At 44.7% G+C, this 21,321-nt stretch overlaps 1 protein-coding gene and 1 non-coding gene across 24 annotated transcripts in view; both read left to right on the top strand.

Moving 5' to 3' along the window:
- The window catches only part of MTMR12 (myotubularin related protein 12), an 85,629-nt gene extending 68,340 nt beyond the window's left edge, over positions 1-17,289 (top strand). For 9 of the 23 annotated variants that reach the window (XM_019013583.4, XM_063700800.1, XM_063700795.1 and 6 more), the window contains 7 exons: positions 801-879; positions 2,277-2,347; positions 5,216-5,388; positions 9,237-9,404; positions 10,432-10,593; positions 11,330-11,389; positions 14,001-17,289. In XM_019013583.4, the coding sequence (XP_018869128.1) occupies positions 801-879; positions 2,277-2,347; positions 5,216-5,388; positions 9,237-9,404; positions 10,432-10,593; positions 11,330-11,389; positions 14,001-14,570 (1,283 nt within the window). In that variant the 3' untranslated portion in view covers positions 14,571-17,289. Of the gene's footprint in view, positions 1-800; positions 880-2,276; positions 2,348-5,215; positions 5,389-9,236; positions 9,405-10,431; positions 11,280-11,329; positions 11,390-14,000 lie in introns of those variants that run through there. The other 14 variants (XM_004058991.5, XM_055367607.2, XM_063700803.1 and 11 more) reach the window with 5 other exon arrangements.
- Positions 9,491-9,600, top strand: LOC115931386 (U6 spliceosomal RNA). The gene has a single exon (XR_004067885.1). It is a non-coding gene; the product is annotated as a U6 spliceosomal RNA (small nuclear RNA).
- Positions 17,290-21,321: the final 4,032 nt, after the last annotated feature.

Genomic DNA, 21,321 nt, shown 5'->3' with positions numbered 1-21,321 from the left:
GGCTGGTCTCAAACTTCTGACCTCAGGTGATCCGCCCACCTCTGCCTCCCAAAGTGCAGGGATTACAGGTGTGAGCCACCACATCTGGCCTTTTTTTTTTTTTTTTCTTTTCATTTTTTAGAAACAGGGTCTCACTCTGTTGCCAAGGCTAGGGTGCAGTGGCGCCACCATAGCTCACTGTAGCCTCAAACTCCTGGCCTCAAGTGATCTTCCTGCTTTGGGGATTATAGTGCTGGGATTATAGGCATGAGCCACAGCACCCAGCCTGAGTTTGCAGCTTTTAAATATATTGGATTTCTGTAAGATTTAAGGTTCTCTGTTTTATAAGGCATGTAGGAGGAGTCATGTCATGGTATGCTGGGTGGACGAACTTGTGCATTGAGATTCTAATGAAAGTTAAGCCTGACCCTTAGGCTTCCGTGGCATCAGGATGGATCCAGTTGCATTTTCCACTTCTAGAATTAACAGCCTGGATGTCAGCTATTTCTGCCTGAAGCATGTTACTCTCTGTCGACTTACAGGATGAACCATGGCTTTGTGTATGCATTGTAGGAATTTCTTATTTCAGCAATAAAGATCTCTTTTTGACCACCACAATCTTCTAGGGGCCTACAGCTCAGAAACCATTTCAGCTGAAGTTTTGAAATGACCCTTACTCAAAATAGGGTCCTGTGCCTGGATTCTGCAGTTTGAGTCAGGACTGTTAATCTGAATGACACAGTTGAGGAGCACAGGATTTTTGTGGCAAGTATGTCAGTGAACAAATGACCTGACGTCTTTACTCCTTTTTCTTTTTTCAGATAACAGTACTGAATTTTGGGACACAGATATAAAATGGTTTTCTCTGTTGGAAAGTAGCAGCTGGCTTGACATAATCAGGTATTTCAAACCATTGTTTTACTCATGAATTTTGTAATTGTCTAACTCAGGGTAGTAGATCAAACCGACAAATAATTTAACTGTTTGATATTTGACAGTTAAATATTCTTAGATCACATGTTCTACAGCTAGATTTTATATTTGCTACTTATTTCTGTGCACATTTGATAGGAATTTATGAACATGCCACCTGCTTACAAGGAGATGTACTCTACAGACAAGGCATTGAAAAAACACAGAAAGAGTGTGACAACCCAGAATTATTATTGAGGCAGCAGTGCTGGCCTCCAGGGAGGAAATTGAGGGTGAGAACAGGAGTGATACTGACTTTTCACTGAATACCTTTTTTAATCTTGTGTCTTATGCATATATTATCTGTGTTTTTAAAAACCATGATTAATGTCAGTTATTTTTGGTTTGGGAGTTAGGTTGAGAGTTCCAGAAAACAGTTATATTGCCTTTCCTACTTTCTATATTGAATAGCTCTTCTCTGTTGCCATTAAATAGAGGATATGGCAGAGAAAGGTGCAAAACAGAAATGATGATCAGGATGACAGAGTAGCTCTAATGCTAGGCTACATTTCAGGAGGGAGAGCAATGCTTCCTACTGCCTCACACACATTCTCCCTCCATTCTGAAGTGAGTACTGCGGAAAGGAGCCTTGGCCCTCCAGACACTGAACTGTGCTTCAGACATCCTGCTACACGTCTCATAATTTGAATATATAATGGCAGACAGGGATAAATGTTATGGAAGCAAAGAACCCTTCTTTGTGTGGGGTGGGCAGAGAAGGGTGAGCATCTCTAGCCAGATGAAGAATCGGGGTGTGGGAAGGGAAGGTGGCTGGGGGGTAGGAGAGGACACCTCTGCAAGCAGAAGACAACATATGTGAAGGCCCCCAGTTATACAAGTCAAAGCTGGGAATAGCGGCAACAGTCGCAAAGGGAATAACGTGTAGAGAGAGACAAAAAGGATTTCTGAGCATATTGGAGCTTTTTAGCCATTCTGATACATTCAGCAGGTCACCTTAAGTAAAGCAATCTGGACATGTCTCACATTCTCCAGGTATGGATTTTTATGAATCTTGCTCACCAGCAGACTCAGGCGTGAGTTTTTAATAAGAATGTCTAGTTTAGAAATTACCTAGGAGCATTTTCACATCAACTTTAGGATTCCCTTCTGAAAATTTTCAGTTTCTAATGGGCAGGAATATATCCCACTATCTAAATAATGTAAATGGAAGTTAGTTTCTTTTCTAGAGGATTTTAGCATGGAAAAAAAAATAAAAATAAAGAGAGAAGACTGAAGATCAAGTCAGACTCTCTCTAAACTACGTAATGTTTGTGTTACCAAGCTCATGAACTAATGCCCCTTTTTCTTGTCTCTTTCCTATTCAGACGTTGCCTGAAAAAAGCAATAGAGATTACAGAATGTATGGAAGCACAAAACATGAATGTTCTTCTTTTAGGTAATATATAGGAAGCACAAAGGATGATTTCCATTTTCCTTCACTTGAGATTCAATTTTTGTATATGTAGCTTTATGTATTTGGAAACAAAAGGAGTGAGTTAGTGTAGAAATCCTTCCTATTCCTTTCTTCCTAACCTTGGAATCCTTTGCCTTGGATTTCAGTGTTAGAGTTTAAAACAAAATTCTTTCACTTTGCACTTGGCAGACCTATTCATAGTCCACAAAGGAATTGTTGGTATCTTTACCAAAGCTCACATTTCTTAATGTTTTGGATTTTGTTTTATATTAACTGAGCTTGGTAAAATTTAAAATCTTTTTAGAATCCCTCTTATATAAAGAGATCCATGGATGACTTGGTTGTTATTTTTATATCTTTGTGGTTGACAACTTTATTAGTTACCATAGAAACTTGGTGGCCTGTGAGTTCCTTTTCCCCAGTGGGCTTAACTCGCTGTACATGATGCAAACATTCAGAATGTGCGAAAGCAAGTGTGAACCACCATGCAAGGAAGATTGGTGCTGTAACTAGTTACATATGAGCTAAAACATTACCTGCTGTTTAGAAATACTATGTTTCGTTTAGCCCCACACTATAAATTAAGTAGATTGTCTCATGCTTTATACCCCCAAGCTTTTATCATTCTCTGAAACTCTGTAACTGTTGGCCCTGGGTTCTAAGGGCAGCCTGGAAAATGTATCTTTCTGTTGCTTCTGTCCATCTGATATTGGCTGACCGACTTAGATTTGAATACATTTATTGAGCCTCTGCCATGTGCAGGGCTCTGTTCCGCCTTCAAGAAGTTTGCAACCTAATGAGAGAGTTGCCTTAAGTGTGCTATTGAAAAAGACCTAAGCAGCCGTGACAGAACAGAGCATTATTTGAGTACTGAGCAACTAGTGAAAAGGGGGAGGGATAAAGATTGGAGGTCTAAGAAACGGAAGGACTCAGAGCCAGAACACATTAATCATGGAGTTGCACAGAGTGAAATTTGAATCTTTGACTGATAGAACTGAGACGTCCTTCACTCCTGGATGGACTACTGAATTGTCTCACCTTGGAAATCTCTTTTAGTCCCTCATTCCATTACCCACAGGAGTATCATTAACACCCTTCAGATCCAAGAAGAAAGAGTTCCTTAAAAATGAAACTTGTGGCTGGACACGGTGGCTCACACCTGTAATCCCAGAATTTTGGGAGGCCAAGGCAGGCAGATCACTTGGGGCCAGGAGTTGGAGACCAGCCTGGCCAACATGACGAAACCCTGTCTCTACTAATGCAAAAATTAGTCGGGCTTAGTGCTGTATGCCTGTAGTCCTGGCTACTCGGGAGGCTGAGGCACAAGAATTGCTTTAATCTGGGAGGCAGAGGTTGCAGTGAGCCAAGATTGTGCCGCTGCACTCCAGCCTGGGTGACAGAGTGAGACTCTGTCTCCAAAAAAAAACTTGTTTTGAAAATTGATAGCACTAGAAGACAAAAATAAAAATCTGTTTCTCTGTAACCCATGTCATCCCATAGTTGAGGCTTGTTTCCTGGAGGGAGAAGTATAAGCTTGGACCCATAGTGCTCTGTGATTATAGGGGTCAGGATGAAAGAGTTATCACAATATGAGCACCTCCCTAGTTACAATTCATTCTTTTTTTGAGACGGAGTCTCCCTCTGTTGTCCAGGCTGGAGTGCAATGGTGTGATCTCAGCTCACGGCAACCTCTGTCTCCCTGGTTCAAGCGATTCTTCTGCCTCAGCCTCCTGAGTAGCTGGGATTACAGGCGTACACCACCATGCCCAGCTAATTTTTGTATTTTTAGTAGAGACGGGGTTTCACCATGTTGATCAGACTGGTCTCGAACTCCTGACATCGTGATCCACCCGCCTCGGCCTCCCAAAGTGCTGGGATGACAGGCATGAGCCACCGCGCCCGGCCTACAATTCATTCTTAAGTTTCTCTAACACCAATGATACTAGCACCGTCCTCCTCATGGACATTTTTTAAAAACAACTCGAGTTGCACCTATTTTTGTGAAAGGGAAACTATGGGGATGTAGACCCTGACTTTCAGGATCTTAAAACTCTTAAGACAAATGCACGGATAAAGATATGTGGTTCTTTTGCTCTAAGTCATGAATGTTAAACAAGTATGTGAGTGGACTTTTCATCAAATGAGTTTTGGAAAGTGCATGGCAGGTGGGCATGTAGAAGTAGACCAAGGAGAGTTTGTCTCCTAGGATAGGCAGGAGAAGCAGGCACCTCTGTGCCCCTCAAACAGAAAAGGACAGAGCCTTAGAGCTGAAAATAGAAATAATTTTGCTACAGTCAAGAAATATTAAACTTTCTCCAAAGTAGAGTTAGTGGAGGACTTAGGAGTGGAGGAAGGGATGTCTGAGGTGAGTTTGAGAAGCAGCTGAGCCATGAAATAGTGAGTTCAGTGATGGAGGCATCCACACCCCAGGAGGAGTTCAGTGACGGAGGCTTCCACACCCTAGCAGGGAAGAGCTTTAGTCTTGGCCTGCAGAGCCTGGCAGGTCATCATTATGTGGGTGATTCTGCTGTCTCTGTGTGGCACACCTAGACCCCCACATGCTGAAAGTAGCTTTGCAGTGCTGCATTTATTTATTCAGTATGCAAATCCACATTTAGTACCAGCGTATGCCAGAACCTGTACTAGACATGCTAGAGCAGTTCATGTCTCAGTCTGAAAACATAACCCTTTGTTATTGGCCCTTGCCTTTAGGGAATAAGAACATGACCGTTAATAGTAGACCTTGGTGTTGGGAATCCTACTTTTAACTGTGCAAGTGAGAGCATTCTGAAACTTTTTAACATTTTATGCCCTCCTTCCTCTTTGCACTGCTGCTGGGGCCTCTCCTAGAGGAGAATGCATCCGACCTCTGCTGTCTCATTTCCTCTCTGGTGCAACTGATGATGGACCCCCACTGCAGAACCAGAATTGGTTTCCAGAGCCTCATCCAAAAGGAGTGGGTCATGGGTGGCCACTGTTTCTTGGATCGCTGCAACCATCTCCGCCAGAACGACAAAGAGGAGGTGAGTTCCCTCACTGCAGACTGTTTCCATCATGGGGAGAACTACTGAATCTCTTATTTAATACCTGTCATCAGATGTAGTAGGATTGCTGCTTGCAAAGTGTAAGCTGAACAGATTTGTTAAGAAAACTAGGATCGTTTCATTGTGTGATGACTTTGGATACTTTAAATAATAGTGAAACCTTTCCCAGAGGAAAGAGATATTATATTAACAAGTATGTTCAGAGTTTTCTAAATTGTGTACACCAAGGGTGTATACATATTTCACAGTGGGAATAATATTTATTAATAAGACTTAAATATAAAGTAACTCAGTGAGGGAGACTCCTACCTTTTCTACAAAATTAGTCTTTGCAATAAAAAGATATTCAGGGTACAGGTTTTCTACAGAAAATATAGGTTGAGCATCCCTTATCTGAAAGCCATGGGACCAGAAGTGTTTCAGATTTCAGATTGTTTTGGATTTTGGAATATTTGCATTCCATTACTGGTTGAGCATCCTTAATCCAAAAATTGGAGGCCTGGCATGGTGGTTTGCACCTGTAATCCCAGCACTTTGGGAGAACAGGAGTTTGAAACCAGCCTGGGCAACATAGACAGACCTCATCTCTACCAAAAATAAAAATAAAATAAAATAAACTGGGCATGGTGATGCCTGACTACAGTCCCAGTTACCAGGGAAGGTAAGGTGAGAGGATTGCTTGAGCCTGGGAGGTCAAAGCTGCAGTGAGCCATGATTGTGCCACTGCACTCCAGCCTGAGTGACAGTGAGACCCTATCTCAAAATAAAGTTTTAGATTTTGGAACTGAATGATTTCAGATTTTCAGAGTCAATTTTTTTTTTTTTTTTGAGACGGAGTCTTGCTCTGTTGCACAGGCTAGAGTGCAGTGGTGCAGTCTCAGCTCACTGCAGCCTCTGCCTCCTGGGTTTAAGCTTATCTCCTGCCTCAGCCTCCCTAGTAATTGGCATTACAGGTGTGCGCTACCATGCCCGGCGAATTTTTTGTATTTTTAGTAGAGATGGGGTTTCGCCATGTTGGCCAGGCTGGTCTTGAACTCCTGACCTCAAGTGACCCACCTGCCTCAGCCTCCCAAAATGCTGGGATTACAGGCATGAGCTGCCACACCTGGCCATTCAGAGTCAGTTTTCCTTGCACATAAACCTTTTTGAAATAAAGCACAGGGGCCAGGCACGGTGGCTCCCACCTGTAATCCCAGGACTTTGGGAGGCCAAGGCAGGTGGGTCACAAGGTCAGGAGGTCGACACCATCCTGGCTAACACGGTGAAACCCCGTCTCTACTAAAAATACAAAAAATTAGCCGGGTGTGGTGGCACATGCCTGTAGTCCCAGCTACTTGGGAGGCTGAGGCAGGAGAATCACTTAAACCCAGGAGGCAGAGGTTGCAGTGAGCTGAGATTGTGCCACTGCATTCCAGCCTGGGTGACAGAATGAGACTCCATCTCAAAAGAAAAAAAGAAGAAAGCACAGGGTTATGTTAATGCCATCTGTTACCAGGGCCTTAGTGGTAACGTGGGTGGGAATGTCCCCATAGCCTCTTCTGCTTCTGTCTGGATTAATCGCTCCAGGCCTGGACCTCCAAGTTCAGGCACAGGAGAGTTGGCATTTTAGGTCACCTGGTGAAAATGAGTCCCCCAAATTGTGGTGTACATGTCTAGATGAGAGCTGTACACACTCCCTTGGCTGCCTTATTGATGATTGATGGAAGGAAAAATGAAAACACACAAACTTTCTTTAATCAACTCACCTGCAGCGCTGACGTATGCTAGCAGTGTTACTTGTGGTTTTTCATACTCCAGGTAGTCAGCATGTCTGTCTGTGGTACAGAACAGCTTGACACAGAATGCTGTGGGCACACAGAGCCATGGCTCCTGATCGTAAGGGCTTGGCAGGTTCCTTGGGTGATCCAGGTCTCTCTCACTGAGCAAGATGGTTTCTTTCAGGCCTGGCCTGTACTAATCTGTGTCCCATTGAGCTGAATAGAAATCACATCTTTCAGTCCTGGAAGGGACTTGAAGAAACTAATTTGAAAGGTTGATGGCATTTACATAACATGGGAGGCAGAGAGAGCTGATACTTTGTGGAGACGAGTATGGTTGTTTTTTTCTTTTTTTTTTTTTGGAGAAGGAGTTTCGCTCGTGTTGCCCAGGCTGGAGTGCAATGGCACGATCTTGGCTCATTGCAACCTCCTCTTCCCGGGTTCAAGTGATTCTCCTGCCTCAGCCTCTTAAGTAGCTGGGATTACAGGCATGCCCTTCCATTCCCGGCTAATTTTGTATTTTTAGTAGAGACAGGGTTTCACCATGTTGGTCAGGTATCGAACTCTTGACCTCAGGTGATTCACCCATGTCAGCCTCCCAAAATGCTGGGATTACGAGCGTGAGCCACAGCGCCCGGCCTTGTTTTGTTTTTGAGACATGGTCTCTCTCTGTTGCCCAGGCTGGAATACAGTTGCACAGTCATGGCTTACTGCAGTTTCAACCCCCTGGGCTCAAGCAATCCTCCTGCCTCAGCCTTCTGAGTAGCTGGGACTATAGGCGTACACTACCATGCCTAGCTAATTTTTGTATTTTTTGCAGAGATGGGTTTTGCCATGTTGCCCAGATTGGTCTCAAACTCCCAGGCTCAGGCGATCCATCTGCCTCAGCCTCTCAAAGTGCTGGAAATACACACATGAGCCACCGCGCCTACCCATATGTTTTTGTATATCTTGAGAAAAGGGGGAATGTCAGGCACCATGTTTAATGGGGAAAGAGTCTGAGGTCTAAGAAGAGACCTGATCTGCTGCTGTTCACCCAGCCCTTGGAGAAGTCACTTGTATTTTCTGAGCCTATTGCCCTGCCTATACATTGCAGTTCAAATATTTTCCACTCTATTTAATGATATTATGCATAAAATGAAGTGTGAAATAAAGTTGCTGTACAAATGTTTCTTAGCATCTCAACATGGACATATTGGAGTTTTGAAGGAAAATTGAAAAGAAACATGAGCCCTGTGTGAGACCCTGGGGACTGGCCTCCAGGCATCTCCAATCTTCCCTTTCCTCCTTTGTAAGGGAGAGACTAGCATAGCTTCTCTTAGCCCCCTGGCAGGATCACTGGTTAATCAGGGAGGATAAGCGCTTTCTAAATGATAAAGCACACTAGAAACTACTCTCCCTGCTCATCAAGGGCTCGCCTCTGGGAGCTAATAAATGAGGCTTGTGGATTTGTAAAGATACATTTTGAAAACATTTTGAAACTCACTTTCACTGCTTCTCCCTTCTCTCCCATCCCCGTTGTCTTCTGGGCCCTCACTGCCGGGTGGACAGGGGGCTTCTCCTTCCACGTTGGTCTCCAAGATCAAACCCTGTCAGTTAGTGTGTGGTCAGGTGGGGAATAGAAGTTCCCTCCCACCCCCCGTAACTTTTTATTGACAAAATTCAAAGTAGCACTCATAATTAAGTACATTGTTTGGTAATACAGTACTACTAATGGAAGAATGGAATTTTTTTGGAGGAGATAATATTTTGCTTAATTGGGGTTCTAAGTTAGTGTTTTCTATTATCAGAATCAATTGCAGATGCTCATCTGTAACACTGATCCATAATGAGGTTTTTACATATTTCGTCTTTGAAATGTCTTTGACACAGATAGGCATGTAAATCGCAAGCATGTGATTTCAGTTGAGCGTATTTCTCACTTGGGATGGTATGGAGTATTCTGTGTTTCCCAGAGAATGAAGTCCTCAGAAGTGCTTATTCCACAGCTGTTGAGGTGGCTGCCCCCTGAACTCAGGATGGCTTGCTCTGGGCTCTGCCCACCAAGTAACGTATCTTGTTTTCATGCAGGTTCCTGTGTTCCTGCTTTTCCTAGATTGTGTCTGGCAGCTGGTGCACCAGCATCCCCCGGCATTTGAATTCACAGAGACTTACCTGACTGTTTTGTCAGATAGCCTGTATATACCTATTTTTAGCACCTTCTTCTTCAATTCACCTCATCAAAAAGATACTAACATGGTAAGAGTCCCTCTTAGGAACCTGTGTATTAAAGAGGCTTCTTCTCACAAGTAGGATGCAGTAATACTGATGCTACAAATAAAATGGTGCTCACTTGGCAGCACATACACTAAACAAAGTTGGAATGATACAGAGAAGATTAGCATGGCCCCTGCGAGAGGATGACATGCAAACTCATGAGACGTTCCATATTTTAAAAAAGATATTGAACACTAACTATATACCAAGCATTGGTCTAAGAGCTTCTTAGGTATTAATATTTACTCCTTACAGCACCCTATGGCATATGCATTTTTATTATCCTGGAGGAAGCTGAGGCAAAAAAAGGATAAGTAACTCACTCGTGGTCACATGGTAGATATTGGAACTGGAAGCAAGTGTTGAAGCTGGGGAATTAAGCAAAATTAAAAGCTGTCCGTTTGAAAGACAGTTAGACCAGATGTCCTCTGATTTTGCCTGATGCCTGGAACTCCTCTGTGAAGAGAATGGGGACCAGCAAAGCAGGGAAGCTAGCCTTTTCCTTCCATCTTAACCCTTTTGGCCCTTCCTGGACTGTGCCCCCAGTTAGATAATCTCAGTGCTTCTGAGCAGCCTCCTGAGGGCTACAGGCTTTGCTTGAGCTGGGAGGATTACCAAATCCCCCAGTGAAGTAGGAGCAACAGCCCTGCTTTCAGAGCTCAGCCTTGTGACTCACCAGCTTTGTGACCTTGGGCAGTTCAGTTTTCTGAGCCTTGGTTTCCTCAAATGTAAAATTGGAAAAACAACAGTTGCCTCGCGAGGCTGTGGAAGCACCCAGCACAGCGGCTGGCGTGTAGACTGCTGGAAAGGAAGTGTCCTTGTTCTTGACCTCCTCCCACACCAAAAGCTTGTAGTGAATAACCACAGGTAGCCTCAGCCTTAAATGCCTATGATTATTCATTCTCAGGGCAGAGCAGGAGCATGCTTCCTGGTGCCTGTGTCCAGAAGTATGTGTTTGCCTTCCTCAGCCCTCCCTGGAAAACAGCATGACCTGTGCTTGTTTTGGCAGGGTAGAGAAGGCCAGGATACACAAAGCAAGCCTTTGAATCTGCTCACCGTGTGGGATTGGTCGGTGCAGTTTGAACCCAAAGCCCAGACATTGCTCAAAAACCCTCTTTATGTGGAAAAGCCAAAACTGGACAAAGGCCAACGGAAAGGAATGCGCTTCAAAGTAAGATGTCCACATGTCTAAACCCCCTTCAGCTGCCCAGACCCCATGCATGTAATGATAAAAGGTACTTATGGATTCTGTCTGCCAGCATTTTCTACCCCTCGAAGCAGTCTGCAGAGTTGAGACTTGTGATGGTCAAATTGTCAAGGGCCATTAGAATCCTTTGCTTTCAGCAAATCACCTTTGCCCTGGTACAACAGGGCCATTTGCCAGATGTCACTGTGGATGCTGCCTCCCTGGTCGTACTCCATGGAATCGTGCCTCTTGTCCTGCCTGTGTGTGTGTGTGTGTGTGTGTGTGTTAGTAGAGTAGAAGGAACATTGATTGTGTGGGTTTTACTTGGCCGATACCAGTTCATTTATTATAATAAATAGTAAGACTTTTCTTAATGAGCTGTGCCTGTAAACCACAGGTTGCAAAACTCTGTCAAGGGCTGCAAAGTCTCTGTCACAAGTACCCCTCTACTGTTGTAGTACAAAAGAAGCCTTAGTCTGCTCTGCCCTTGGAGTAGCCATTCTTTATTCCTTTACTTGAAAAAAAAAAAAGGAGCCTTAGTAGGTGAACAAGTAGGCATAGCTGTGTTCCAGTGTTTATGAGAACAGGCGCCAGGCCAGATTTGGCCTGAGGGGTGGCCAGTTTGCTGACCTATGCTATGAGCCACAAATGTCAGAAAGTCATTTTAGTTGATAATCCCAAAGTTCCCTAACTGATGAATTATTTAACTGACATTTCCTAGCTCTGTCTCCAGGCCCAGAATTTCTCCCCCACAGAGTCCACAAAGGAGAGAGCAGTGATGGTAAGTCTAAGTCGATGTGTGTCACTGCCTTCTCCATGCCATCCTTATCCTGCCTGATCTGGAGGGCTTCAGAAAGCCTGGCCCTTTCTGGTGTCAGAGTTGGTTCCATTCTAAAGAGGACTGGGGACCTGGGTGAGCCACAGCCAGCAGAGACGATGTTGGCTGCTGAACGACTCAGAACGGCCACTTTGCCCTTTTAGGGGCCGCAGGCCCAGGGTGGAGTTTCCCCTTTCTGGCTGAGCCTCTTCTGCCAGTTTGACCAGAATTGCCCTGAGCCCCAGAACAGCTTGGCCAGAAATTGGTTTTTCTTCAGTGTGGTGTGCCCCCTGGTGGCTGCATGCACATTCTCATGAGAGCTGGATTGGCACCACAGAAACTGCCCTTTGCCAGAGTGGCAGGGGACCTCAGAGACAGTGAGGACAACGTCCCTTGTTTTACGGGAGGAACCTAAGGCTCCCCCTTCCAATAATGGATTTCATTTCTCTCCTCAGACCTAGCTTTTCTAATCGTCTCTTTTCCTTGGGAGATAGGGACAGACAGCCTAAGCTCCAGGAGTTGGCAGGTGGGAAAGGACTGAGCTGAAGGGGTGGAGAATTTCAGGTTGCACTAGCTAAATCACAGTTGGGATGGGGGCGACAAGAAACCTTGAAGCCTTTGGGTAAGAAGACCAGATATCAGGTGGAGCGATGTGTTGAGCGGCCTGGTGGCCTGGGGGAAGTTCTGCAGAGACTCTGAGGAAGCAGGGGCTGAGCAGCATGGTGCTGCCGTGCGAATGCCACATGGTGGGGGGGACCCATTCCAGTGTGCAGCCTCGGTGTCAGCCGCAGGCCCGGGCCAGGCCTTGGCCTGCAGAGCCGCTGGCATGTCAGCTGGTCTTGAGTGCTCCCTTCGCTTAGGAGATAGAGAGAAGGGGGCTTCCAGGACCAAGGAGAGCTCAGTAGAGAGCCCAGGCTCTGGAGCCAGACTATTTGAACAACCTTTGGCACTGAGCAGCAGTGCCTTTGGCAGATTGCTCACCTCTGTGCCTTAGTTTCCTTGCTTGTAAAGTGGGGCAATAATAGTGACTTTGAGAATGAGGTGCTCAGTGAATGTGAGTACTGAGCACAGAACCGAGCAGGCAGGAAGCGCTGGGTGGTGGTTCAGTGTAGTCCCTGCCCTGCCTGGCACATCTTCACGATGGAGAAAAAGAGAGGCCACTGAATCCTGGCCTTCATCTTTCCTGACCCTGGATGGAAAGTCAAATCCTGGTCACCTCCGAGTTGTGGTCTTGTGGATGGTTTTGTTTTCTTTTTAATATTTTTATTGTTATTCCATATTTCATAATAAGGAAATAATTTTCTTTACAATAAAGAATATCTTTTTACAAGGAAGAACCATTGATGGAAATATGTTAGAGAGTTTTAGAGTGAACCTGAAAATTAAGTTGTTATCTCTTCTTACTTCAAATGAACAGTAGCAAAAGAGCTGGACAAACAGCTTCTCCCCACATGTTTTTACTTCTGCTTTGGGCACTGGGGAACGCTCATGACCTTCCGACCACATCCATCTTTTACAACCCTTTTTTTTTTTTTTTTTTTGCGAGCCAGAGTTTTGCTGTCATTGCCCAGGCTGGAGTGCAACGGCGTGATCTCGGCTCACTGCAGCCTCTGCCTCCTGGGTTCAAGCAATTCTCTTCCGTCAGCCTCAGGTGCCCACCACCACACCCTGCTAATTTTTTCTATTTTTAGTAGAGATGGGGTTTTGCCATTTTGGCCAGGTTGAGGTTGGTCTTGAACTCCTGGCCTCAGGTGATCTGCCCGCCTCGGTCTCCCAAAGTGCTAGGATTACAGGCATGAGCTACTGCGCCCAGCCTCACAACCCTTTCTCAGTGCACCCCCAAATATAATACTCTGCTCTGGCCACAGAGAGAATGACCAAGGGGGGAAATATGAAAATGTGAAAATGCACTCCCATTTTCTACTCCATGCAGGTTGCCAGACAAGTCTGGTCAGCTTAGCTGGCTCATCACATTTCTTTGCTCTCACCTGCCTGTTTTCTTTATCTAAAAGAATCTTTATGACTTAGGCTTAAACTCCCACTGGATGCCTGATAAGCTGCTATTTCACCCAGGTGATAGTATCTTCTGGTAGTTAGCAGTGCCTCCTTGCAGTTGTTCAGAAGATTGTAGTGGTTAACAGCCTTAAAGTTCTCAAAGAAGAAACATCTTTTTCCCTTTAGAACATGAATGGGCCTGACCCACAAGTTCCCCTAAATCATTAAACTATCTTAAGTTAAACAGCTTTTTCAGAAGTGCTTTGTGTCCTGTGGTGCCCCTGTGACAGAGGAGGAGGGCACCAAAAGCTCCTTTCTCTGTGTCCCAGCATGCCTTTCTGCACAGCTGCCACGTGCACCTGCTTTCCCATTTGTTTCTGGTATAGTGTGCACCATGGGAATACACAGGAATACCCCACCTCTGGATGTCACAGCGTGTTAATGAGTGTGCATTCACATGGCAACGCTGATGTCTCTTGGAACTTGTTAAAGCGGGGTTATGCTCTTTTTGTTATGGTAACAGCTGTTAACTGTGCCTGTTATGTTAACCAGTGATTTTTATTTGTGTTTTCTCTCAAAGCATCAACGACAACTTTCTTTGCCACTTACACAATCTAAGTCATCTCCCAAAAGAGGATTTTTCAGGGAAGAAACAGATCATTTAATTAAAAACCTTCTGGGCAAGAGAATTAGCAAACTTATTAATTCTTCTGATGAGCTCCAAGACAACTTTCGAGAGTTCTATGACAGCTGGCATAGCAAGTCCACTGACTACCATGGTTTGTTGTTACCGCATATCGAGGGGCCCGAAATCAAAGTCTGGGCCCAGCGCTACCTACGTTGGATTCCAGAAGCCCAAATCCTAGGTGGTGGCCAAGTGGCCACTATGAGCAAACTCTTGGAAATGATGGAGGAAGTCCAGAGTTTACAAGAGAAGATCGACGAGAGACACCACAGCCAGCAGGCCCCCCAGGCTGAGGGCCCCTGCCTGCTGAGGAACTCTGCCCGCCTCTCGTCTTTGTTTCCTTTCGCTCTGCTCCAGCGACATTCCTCTAAGCCCGTCTTACCCACCAGTGGCTGGAAAGCTTTGGGAGATGAAGACGATTTGGCCAAACGAGAAGATGAGTTCGTGGACCTAGGGGATGTGTGACCTGTTTGTTGAGTGATTGTGAAAGAGGAATGTGGGAGACTGGGACAGCTGATCCCTGGATTTGTGTCACGCTACAGCTAATGCTGGCTGGGTCCTTAGCCCGGCACTCCGTTAGAATAAACCTGGGCCTTCGGGAAAAGAGGTGGCTCTCATTATTTTTCATGATTCTAAAAGACTATGCAATTAAAACCGCATCTGTAGTATTATTAATTGGAAGGAATTATTACTTGACCCGTAATAGGGTTGTGGCTGTTTTCTGATGCCTAAGTATTATACAGAGCCCACAATGGCCAGTTTACTACCAGAAAGGGCTTCAGTAAGATATTCTTGGACTTGATACTTTCTTCAGATCCTCTTTGTGCCAAGATAATTTATCCAGTCATTGGGAATAGTAAGTTTCTGTGTAACCCATCTCAATTATAGAAGCAAGTTCAGCTTTATGTATTTGTATGGGGAGTTGAAGATTCAGATAGAGGTATTAAGATGTGTGGCATTTACTTAAACCATCACATTTTTTTCTTTCTACGCCCCCTTGCCTGTAAAACACCTGGGAAGTTCCGCTGGTGTCATCCATCCTGATGCTTCAGACCACCCTCCCTTCTTCACAGACCGTGTCACTTTGCCTGTGGGTGGGGGCTAGCCAGCCACCACCCTCTTTTCTGTGCTGCCAGCCCCAGGTCTTCCTCCGCCTGCTCCACGCCACTCGCCGCTGTCCCTCTGCACTCCCTGCCTTGGTGCGTGTAGTCCCAGTGTCTCACTGCCAAACCTCTTGGTTACGCTGCGGGGATCTGTTTCTTTGCCTGAGATCCTTCCTGAGGAGCTTCCGTTCCTCTGGAGTCTCTCCTTGTTTGGAACAAATCGCTTTGCCTTTTTCTACTTGCCTGCTGAAGCTTTGGAGCACTTGTGATTGCAGTTTTCTGCCGCAACCCCTGAGCCGAGTTCCTCACATTCTTTTACCTTTATGGACTGATGGGATTGGGTCACCTTTGAATGTGGCTTTCATAGGAAAGCAGCTTAAACATAAATATCAGAAGTGATGATTATCATATGATACCTCAGTGATTTTAAAAGCCATAGAAGAAACTTGACTATGCCTGGTCACCTTCTTGGATCTGCTGTCTAAATGATATATATATGAGATATATATATCATATATATCTCATATATCATATCTCATATATATGATACATATATGATATATTTTTTTTTAATGCAGGAAAGTATACTTTGTAAGGAGCAGATTTTTTTGTTCTCAGTGGAACCCTGTCAAATCGCATAAAAGAGGAAAAAAACAAAACTCATTAGAATGTTTTAAATTGAATGTTTGCCTTTTACGTATATTTGCTCTTCAGTATGGATCCCAATTTGAATGTTACATGTTCGGAAAAACTTTCAGTTGCTCAAGGGCAATAAGAAAATTTGAGGCCGGGTGTGGTGGCTCACGCCTGTAATCCCAGCACTTTGGGAGGCTCAGGTGGGCGAATTGCTTGAGCCCAGGAGTTCGAGACCACCCTGGGCAGCATGGCAAAACCCTGTCTCTACTAAAAATACAAAAATTAGCTGGGTGTGGTGGTGCATGCCTGTAGTCCCAGCTACTCGGGAGGCTGAGGTGTGAGGATCCCGTGAGCCCGGGAGGTGGAGTTTGCAGTGAGCTAAGATCGTGCCACTGCACTCCGGCCTGGGTGATGGAGCAAGACCTCATCTCAAAAAAAGACAATTGGAAACTATTGACTAAGAGAAGTTTCTAGGTTTGCACTGAATTGTCTTTTGTACATACGGTGAATTGTTTTGCTGTTCTCCCCACTCCATATTAATGCAGGAGCCAGGTTGGTCTGTTAGGATGAACAAAGGTTGAGGGGAGGGCAGGATTCGTGCATCTGGGGGCCAAACACATGTTCCGTCTTGATTGCCTTAAGAGTTACTAGCGAGGTCAGTGTTAGGCTTGCAATAGGGATTTTAAGAATACACTAACTAGTTCCTTAGCTACCTTCACATACATTCTATAGGCCTTCTTAAATTAGCACTAACCTCCACTTCCTTCTCTGCCCCATTGCCTCCCAAATATGCCATGGAGCTATTTTTGTTACCACATTATAACGTGAATATTTATACAGTAGCCTCTTCAGGCTTTGTAATTTTCATTCCAAAAATGCCCGGTGTGATGCTTTACACTCTACAAAGTATGGTTTAAAGGCACAAGGTCATGGCCTTTGTCATAGCAGTTGAATGTGCATTGAAATATTTTTCTATGATTTTTTAAAATTACAATAGAAAAATAAGCTGTTGTAACGTGTAAGGTCATGACAATTTTTGTATTTATATTTGAAATCAGATTTCTATAACTTGTATTCGTGTACAGAATTCTCAATGGATTTATATATTGTGAAATTTTTATCCGAGATTGGGATGTGGATTATGCTTAACAGTGAAAGCTGAAATGAGACCATTTACTTTGTTTAAAATGCTGTACTGTGCAAGTTTGGAAATGTAAATTAATTTACTGTATATAATATCTTGAGTTTGTTTATACCTCCAAGTTTTTACACTGAAGATAAACTAGCTTTAATTCAAAACTTTTTTTTTCTTTATAAGGGAATAAGCTGTTGAGCTAAACCTGTATACTTGTGCTTTTTATTTTCTGGATGCACAATGACAGTTTATACTTGTATCTCACTGCATCATATCTGATTGCAGAAATTAAAGCACAATTTACAAGCAATACTGTACTTGGTGTGGTTGGTATAACACATGGAGTAATCCCTTTCATTCTTTCAGGAAATATTGAGCATGTACTGGGTACTTGGCAGGGCCAATGGGGACAGCAGGGAAGAGTGCAGTTTGCGTTCTTGTGGGGCACAGGGAGGTTTGGTGGTGGGAACCAATAACCAAACAAATATTTACAATAGGCGATTTGCAGTTACATGTATATCACAGCACTATTCACAATAGCAAAGACATGGAATCAACCCAGGTGCCCATCAGTGATGGATTGGATCAGGAAAATGTGGTACATATACACCATGGGATACTATACAGCTATAAAAAAGAATGGAATCACGTCCTTTGCGGCAACATGGATGCAGCTGGAGTCCATTATCCTAAGTGAATTAATGCAGAAACAGAAAACCAAATACTGAATGTTCTCATAAGTGGGAGCTAAACATTGGGTATTGGACGTAAAGATAAGAACAACAGACATGGGACTCAGAATGGGGAGGGAGTCGGGGAAGGGTTGAAAAACTACCTTTTGGGTACTGTGTTCACCATTTGAGTGATGGGTTCAATTGAAGCCCAAACTTCAGCATCACGCAATATACCCATGTAATAAACCTGCACATGTACCCTCTGAATCTAAAGTAAAAATAATAAAAAATCTAGCTGACACTGTGGCTCACGCCTGTAATCCCAGCACTTTGGGAGGCCGAGGCGGGCGGATCACCTGAAGTGTTGGGAGTTCAAGACCAGCCTGGCAACGTGGTGAAACCCTGTCTCTACTAAAAATACAAAATTAGCTGGGTGTGGTGGCGCATGCCTGTGATCCCAGCTACTTGGGAGGATGAGGCAGGAGAATCGCTTGAACCTGAGAGGCGGAGGTTGCAGTGAGCCAAGATCGCACCACGGCACTCCAGCCTGGGCAACCAGAGGGCTCTGTCTGAAAAAAAAAAATCCTAGGTGATGATAAAATGCTGAAGAAAAAATAGGGTAGGGATAGGGTGATTAAAAGAAAAGAGTTTTTAACCCTGAAATTAAACATTATTACCTCTCTGCTTTTTGTGGGGATCTGTAAAATTAGAATTCTGTTACTCTGGAATAAAAATTGCTGGAAGAGATCTGAGTACATTTAAACCATGAAAGATAGAAAAAGGCTTTGTTTTTCTTCCAGAGAGGTTAAGTGAGCGAGCACAGGGTAAGATGGCTTATGAGAGTAGGATTTGTTTCTAATTCGTTTTGTTTAATACTTAACTAGATTGAGACATAGCACTTTGTATGTTCTGAGAAACAAGGCTCATATTTCTTTGACCTTTCCTACCTACAGAGGAGGCTTCCCACTCTGCTGCTTGTCCCCATCCCCCTTTCCTATCTGGCCAGCACACTATGTCCAGAAAGCTAGCTCTGAGACACCCCTGGAATTTAATAAGCTCTCATGGATCCCACGTGCTTTTCAGATGTTTTGCTTCTTTGGTGTTTGTATTAAATTCCCAAGTAGTAGTTGTGACCGTAGAGTTTAGCAGCTTCTCGTCTTATTTTCCACATTTGTTTAGCTCTTGTACTTTTGGTGGACTTAGCTGCCTCTCACTCTTGATTTTGCTTGTTCCTTGATGTCCAGGTGAGGGCATGGAGGGACTTGGGGAGTAAAGAGTGGAATGTTCTCCGTCCAGTGTGAAACAGGGTGGAGGGTCGGCTCCTGTTGGGAACTAGCCCCTGTGCCTTCATGTCCCCTATCATTAAGGGAGTTGGAGGCAGAGGGGGGCCTGTCTATAGCCTGTTTTCTGGCCAGGCGCGGTGGCTCACACCTGTAATCCAGCACTTTGGGAGGCTGATCACAAGGTCAGGATCGAGACCATCCTGGCTAACATGGTGAAACCCTGTCTACTAAAAATACAAAAAAATTAGCCATGCGTGGTGGCGGGCGCCTGAAATCCCAGCTACTTGGGAGGCTGAGGCAAGAGAATAGCATGAACCTGGGAGGCGGAGCTTGCAGTGAGCAGAGATCACACCACTGCACTCGAGCGTGGGTGACAGAGCGAGACTCTGTCTCAAAATAAATAAATAAATAAATAAAGCAAGCCCGTTTTCTGAGCCCTTCCTGTGGTCGTGTGCTGGGCTTGTGTCCCACTGTGGCTCTAGATTATTTATAAATGTGTCCCTGGGGCAGGACAATTTGGGGCTGAGCACGCAGGATGCCCCTGCCCTACTGCAGAGACAAGAGCTATAGAGATGCATGGCCTTACTGGGTCCACCTTCCATACACACATACAACACCCTGAAAAGTACTAGCATGAGGGTGGGAGAGGCAAGACCCTGTTTGTACCGTGGGTTCCAGTGTAACCAGGGATGTGTCCAAGTGCCTACACTTGAGTTTGTTGATAACCAGGCTAGCTGTGGGTAGTGCAAAATCAGTGTTTTAAATATCATGTATTGAAAAGTAATTTGAGTGGTTTTATGTCTGAAAACAGACATCTCAGCCTGTTTTGTGGTTCAGACCCAGGTTCTTTTCTTTTTAAATCCCCTGTTACACTGTCTGCCCTTAGCAATTAAAGGATATAAAGTGTGTTACTATATGAAAATATGCACAGTAAGCTTTTTTCAATATATAATCTGTAGGTTCACACACAGTAAGCTTTTTGGACTTGTTTTTTAAAAACTTCCATTTTGCTAGCCAGTTTCATAAAGGGCTGTCTGGCCCTGAATGTTTTTATGAAATCCTGAATGGAGGACTTTTCAAATTGTCTTCGCAGAAGTCTGGGGCCCAATGAATGTTGTGCTTACTCATCCCCAGCACTGAAAGGGCACAAGTGCATGCCATTCCTGGGAAGGAAAAGAATGCAGATGGATGGCATTTCATCCCTGGACTGACCCTGAGGACTCTGCTTGGAATGCTACTGCAGTAGCCTCCAGGAGAGGATGGAAAAGACCTCTCCTCTCTCCCCAGCTGATGGGGGGGGTGGGGGGAAACAGTAGAGATTGGTGGGGGTGGGGCAGGGGTGGACTGGGAAGGGGCACAAGGGAATGTTCTGGAGTGATGGTAGATGGTAGCATTGTATATCTTTTTTTTTTTTTTTTTGAGACAGAGTCTTGCTCTGTCGCCCAGGCTGGAGTGCAGTGGCGCGATCTTGGCTCACTGCAACCTCTGCCTCCCGGGTTCAAGCAATTCTTCCGCCTCAGCCTCCCAACTAACTGGGATTACAGGCGCCCACCACCAGGCCCAGCTAATTTTTTTTTTTTTTTTTTTGTATTTTTAGTAGAGACGGGGTTTCACCGTGTTAGCCAGGATGGTCTCGATCTCCTGACCTCGTGATCCGCCCACCTCGGCCTCCCAAAGTGCTGGGATTACAGGCGTGAGCCACCACGCCTGGCCAAAAAAAAAAAAAAATTTTTTTTTTTTGAGACAGGATCTCATTCTGTTGCCAAGGCTGGTGTGCAGTGGTGTGACCACAGCTCACTACAGCCTTGACCTCCATTTTGTAGAAATGGAATCTCACTATGTTGCCCAGGCCGGTCTTGAACTTCTGAGCTTGAGTGATCCTCCTGCCTTGTCCTCCAAGAGTGGTGGGTTTGGAGGTATGAGCCACCGTGCCTGGTTCTGGCTCTCTGAAGCCAGACTGCCTGAGTCTGAACCCCTGCTTTGCAGCTTACAAACTAGGATAACATCCCTCCATCTCTGTTTCCTCATCAGTAAAATGGCACCATGCCCAGAACCCACCTCACTGGAGAGTTGGAGGGTTAAGGATAAGTGTCTATTATAATGTAAATATTCAATACATGGAGCTATTATTATGTGTGTGATCATTTACGTACATCATGTAAACAGAGGGATGTGTGTGTGTGTCTGTGTGTGTTTAAACTTAATCTGCACCCCAGGAACAATTAACATTTGAAGTGTCCTAAACAGGAACCCAGGTTCCAAAGGTGGCTACATAAGCACTTCAAATGTTTTCAAAATCTATCCCAGAAGGTTTGTTGAACAGCACATGGAATGTTAAAAATCATCTTTCAAAGGTGCAATGAGTGGGTACTTGAGGTATGTGGT

Source organism: Gorilla gorilla, chromosome 19, assembly GCF_029281585.2.
Source record: "Gorilla gorilla gorilla isolate KB3781 chromosome 19, NHGRI_mGorGor1-v2.1_pri, whole genome shotgun sequence".
Classification (NCBI taxonomy): domain Eukaryota; kingdom Metazoa; phylum Chordata; class Mammalia; order Primates; family Hominidae; genus Gorilla; species Gorilla gorilla.
Note: the sequence above shows the minus strand (reverse complement) of the source record. Positions and strands in the feature narration are given on the sequence as shown.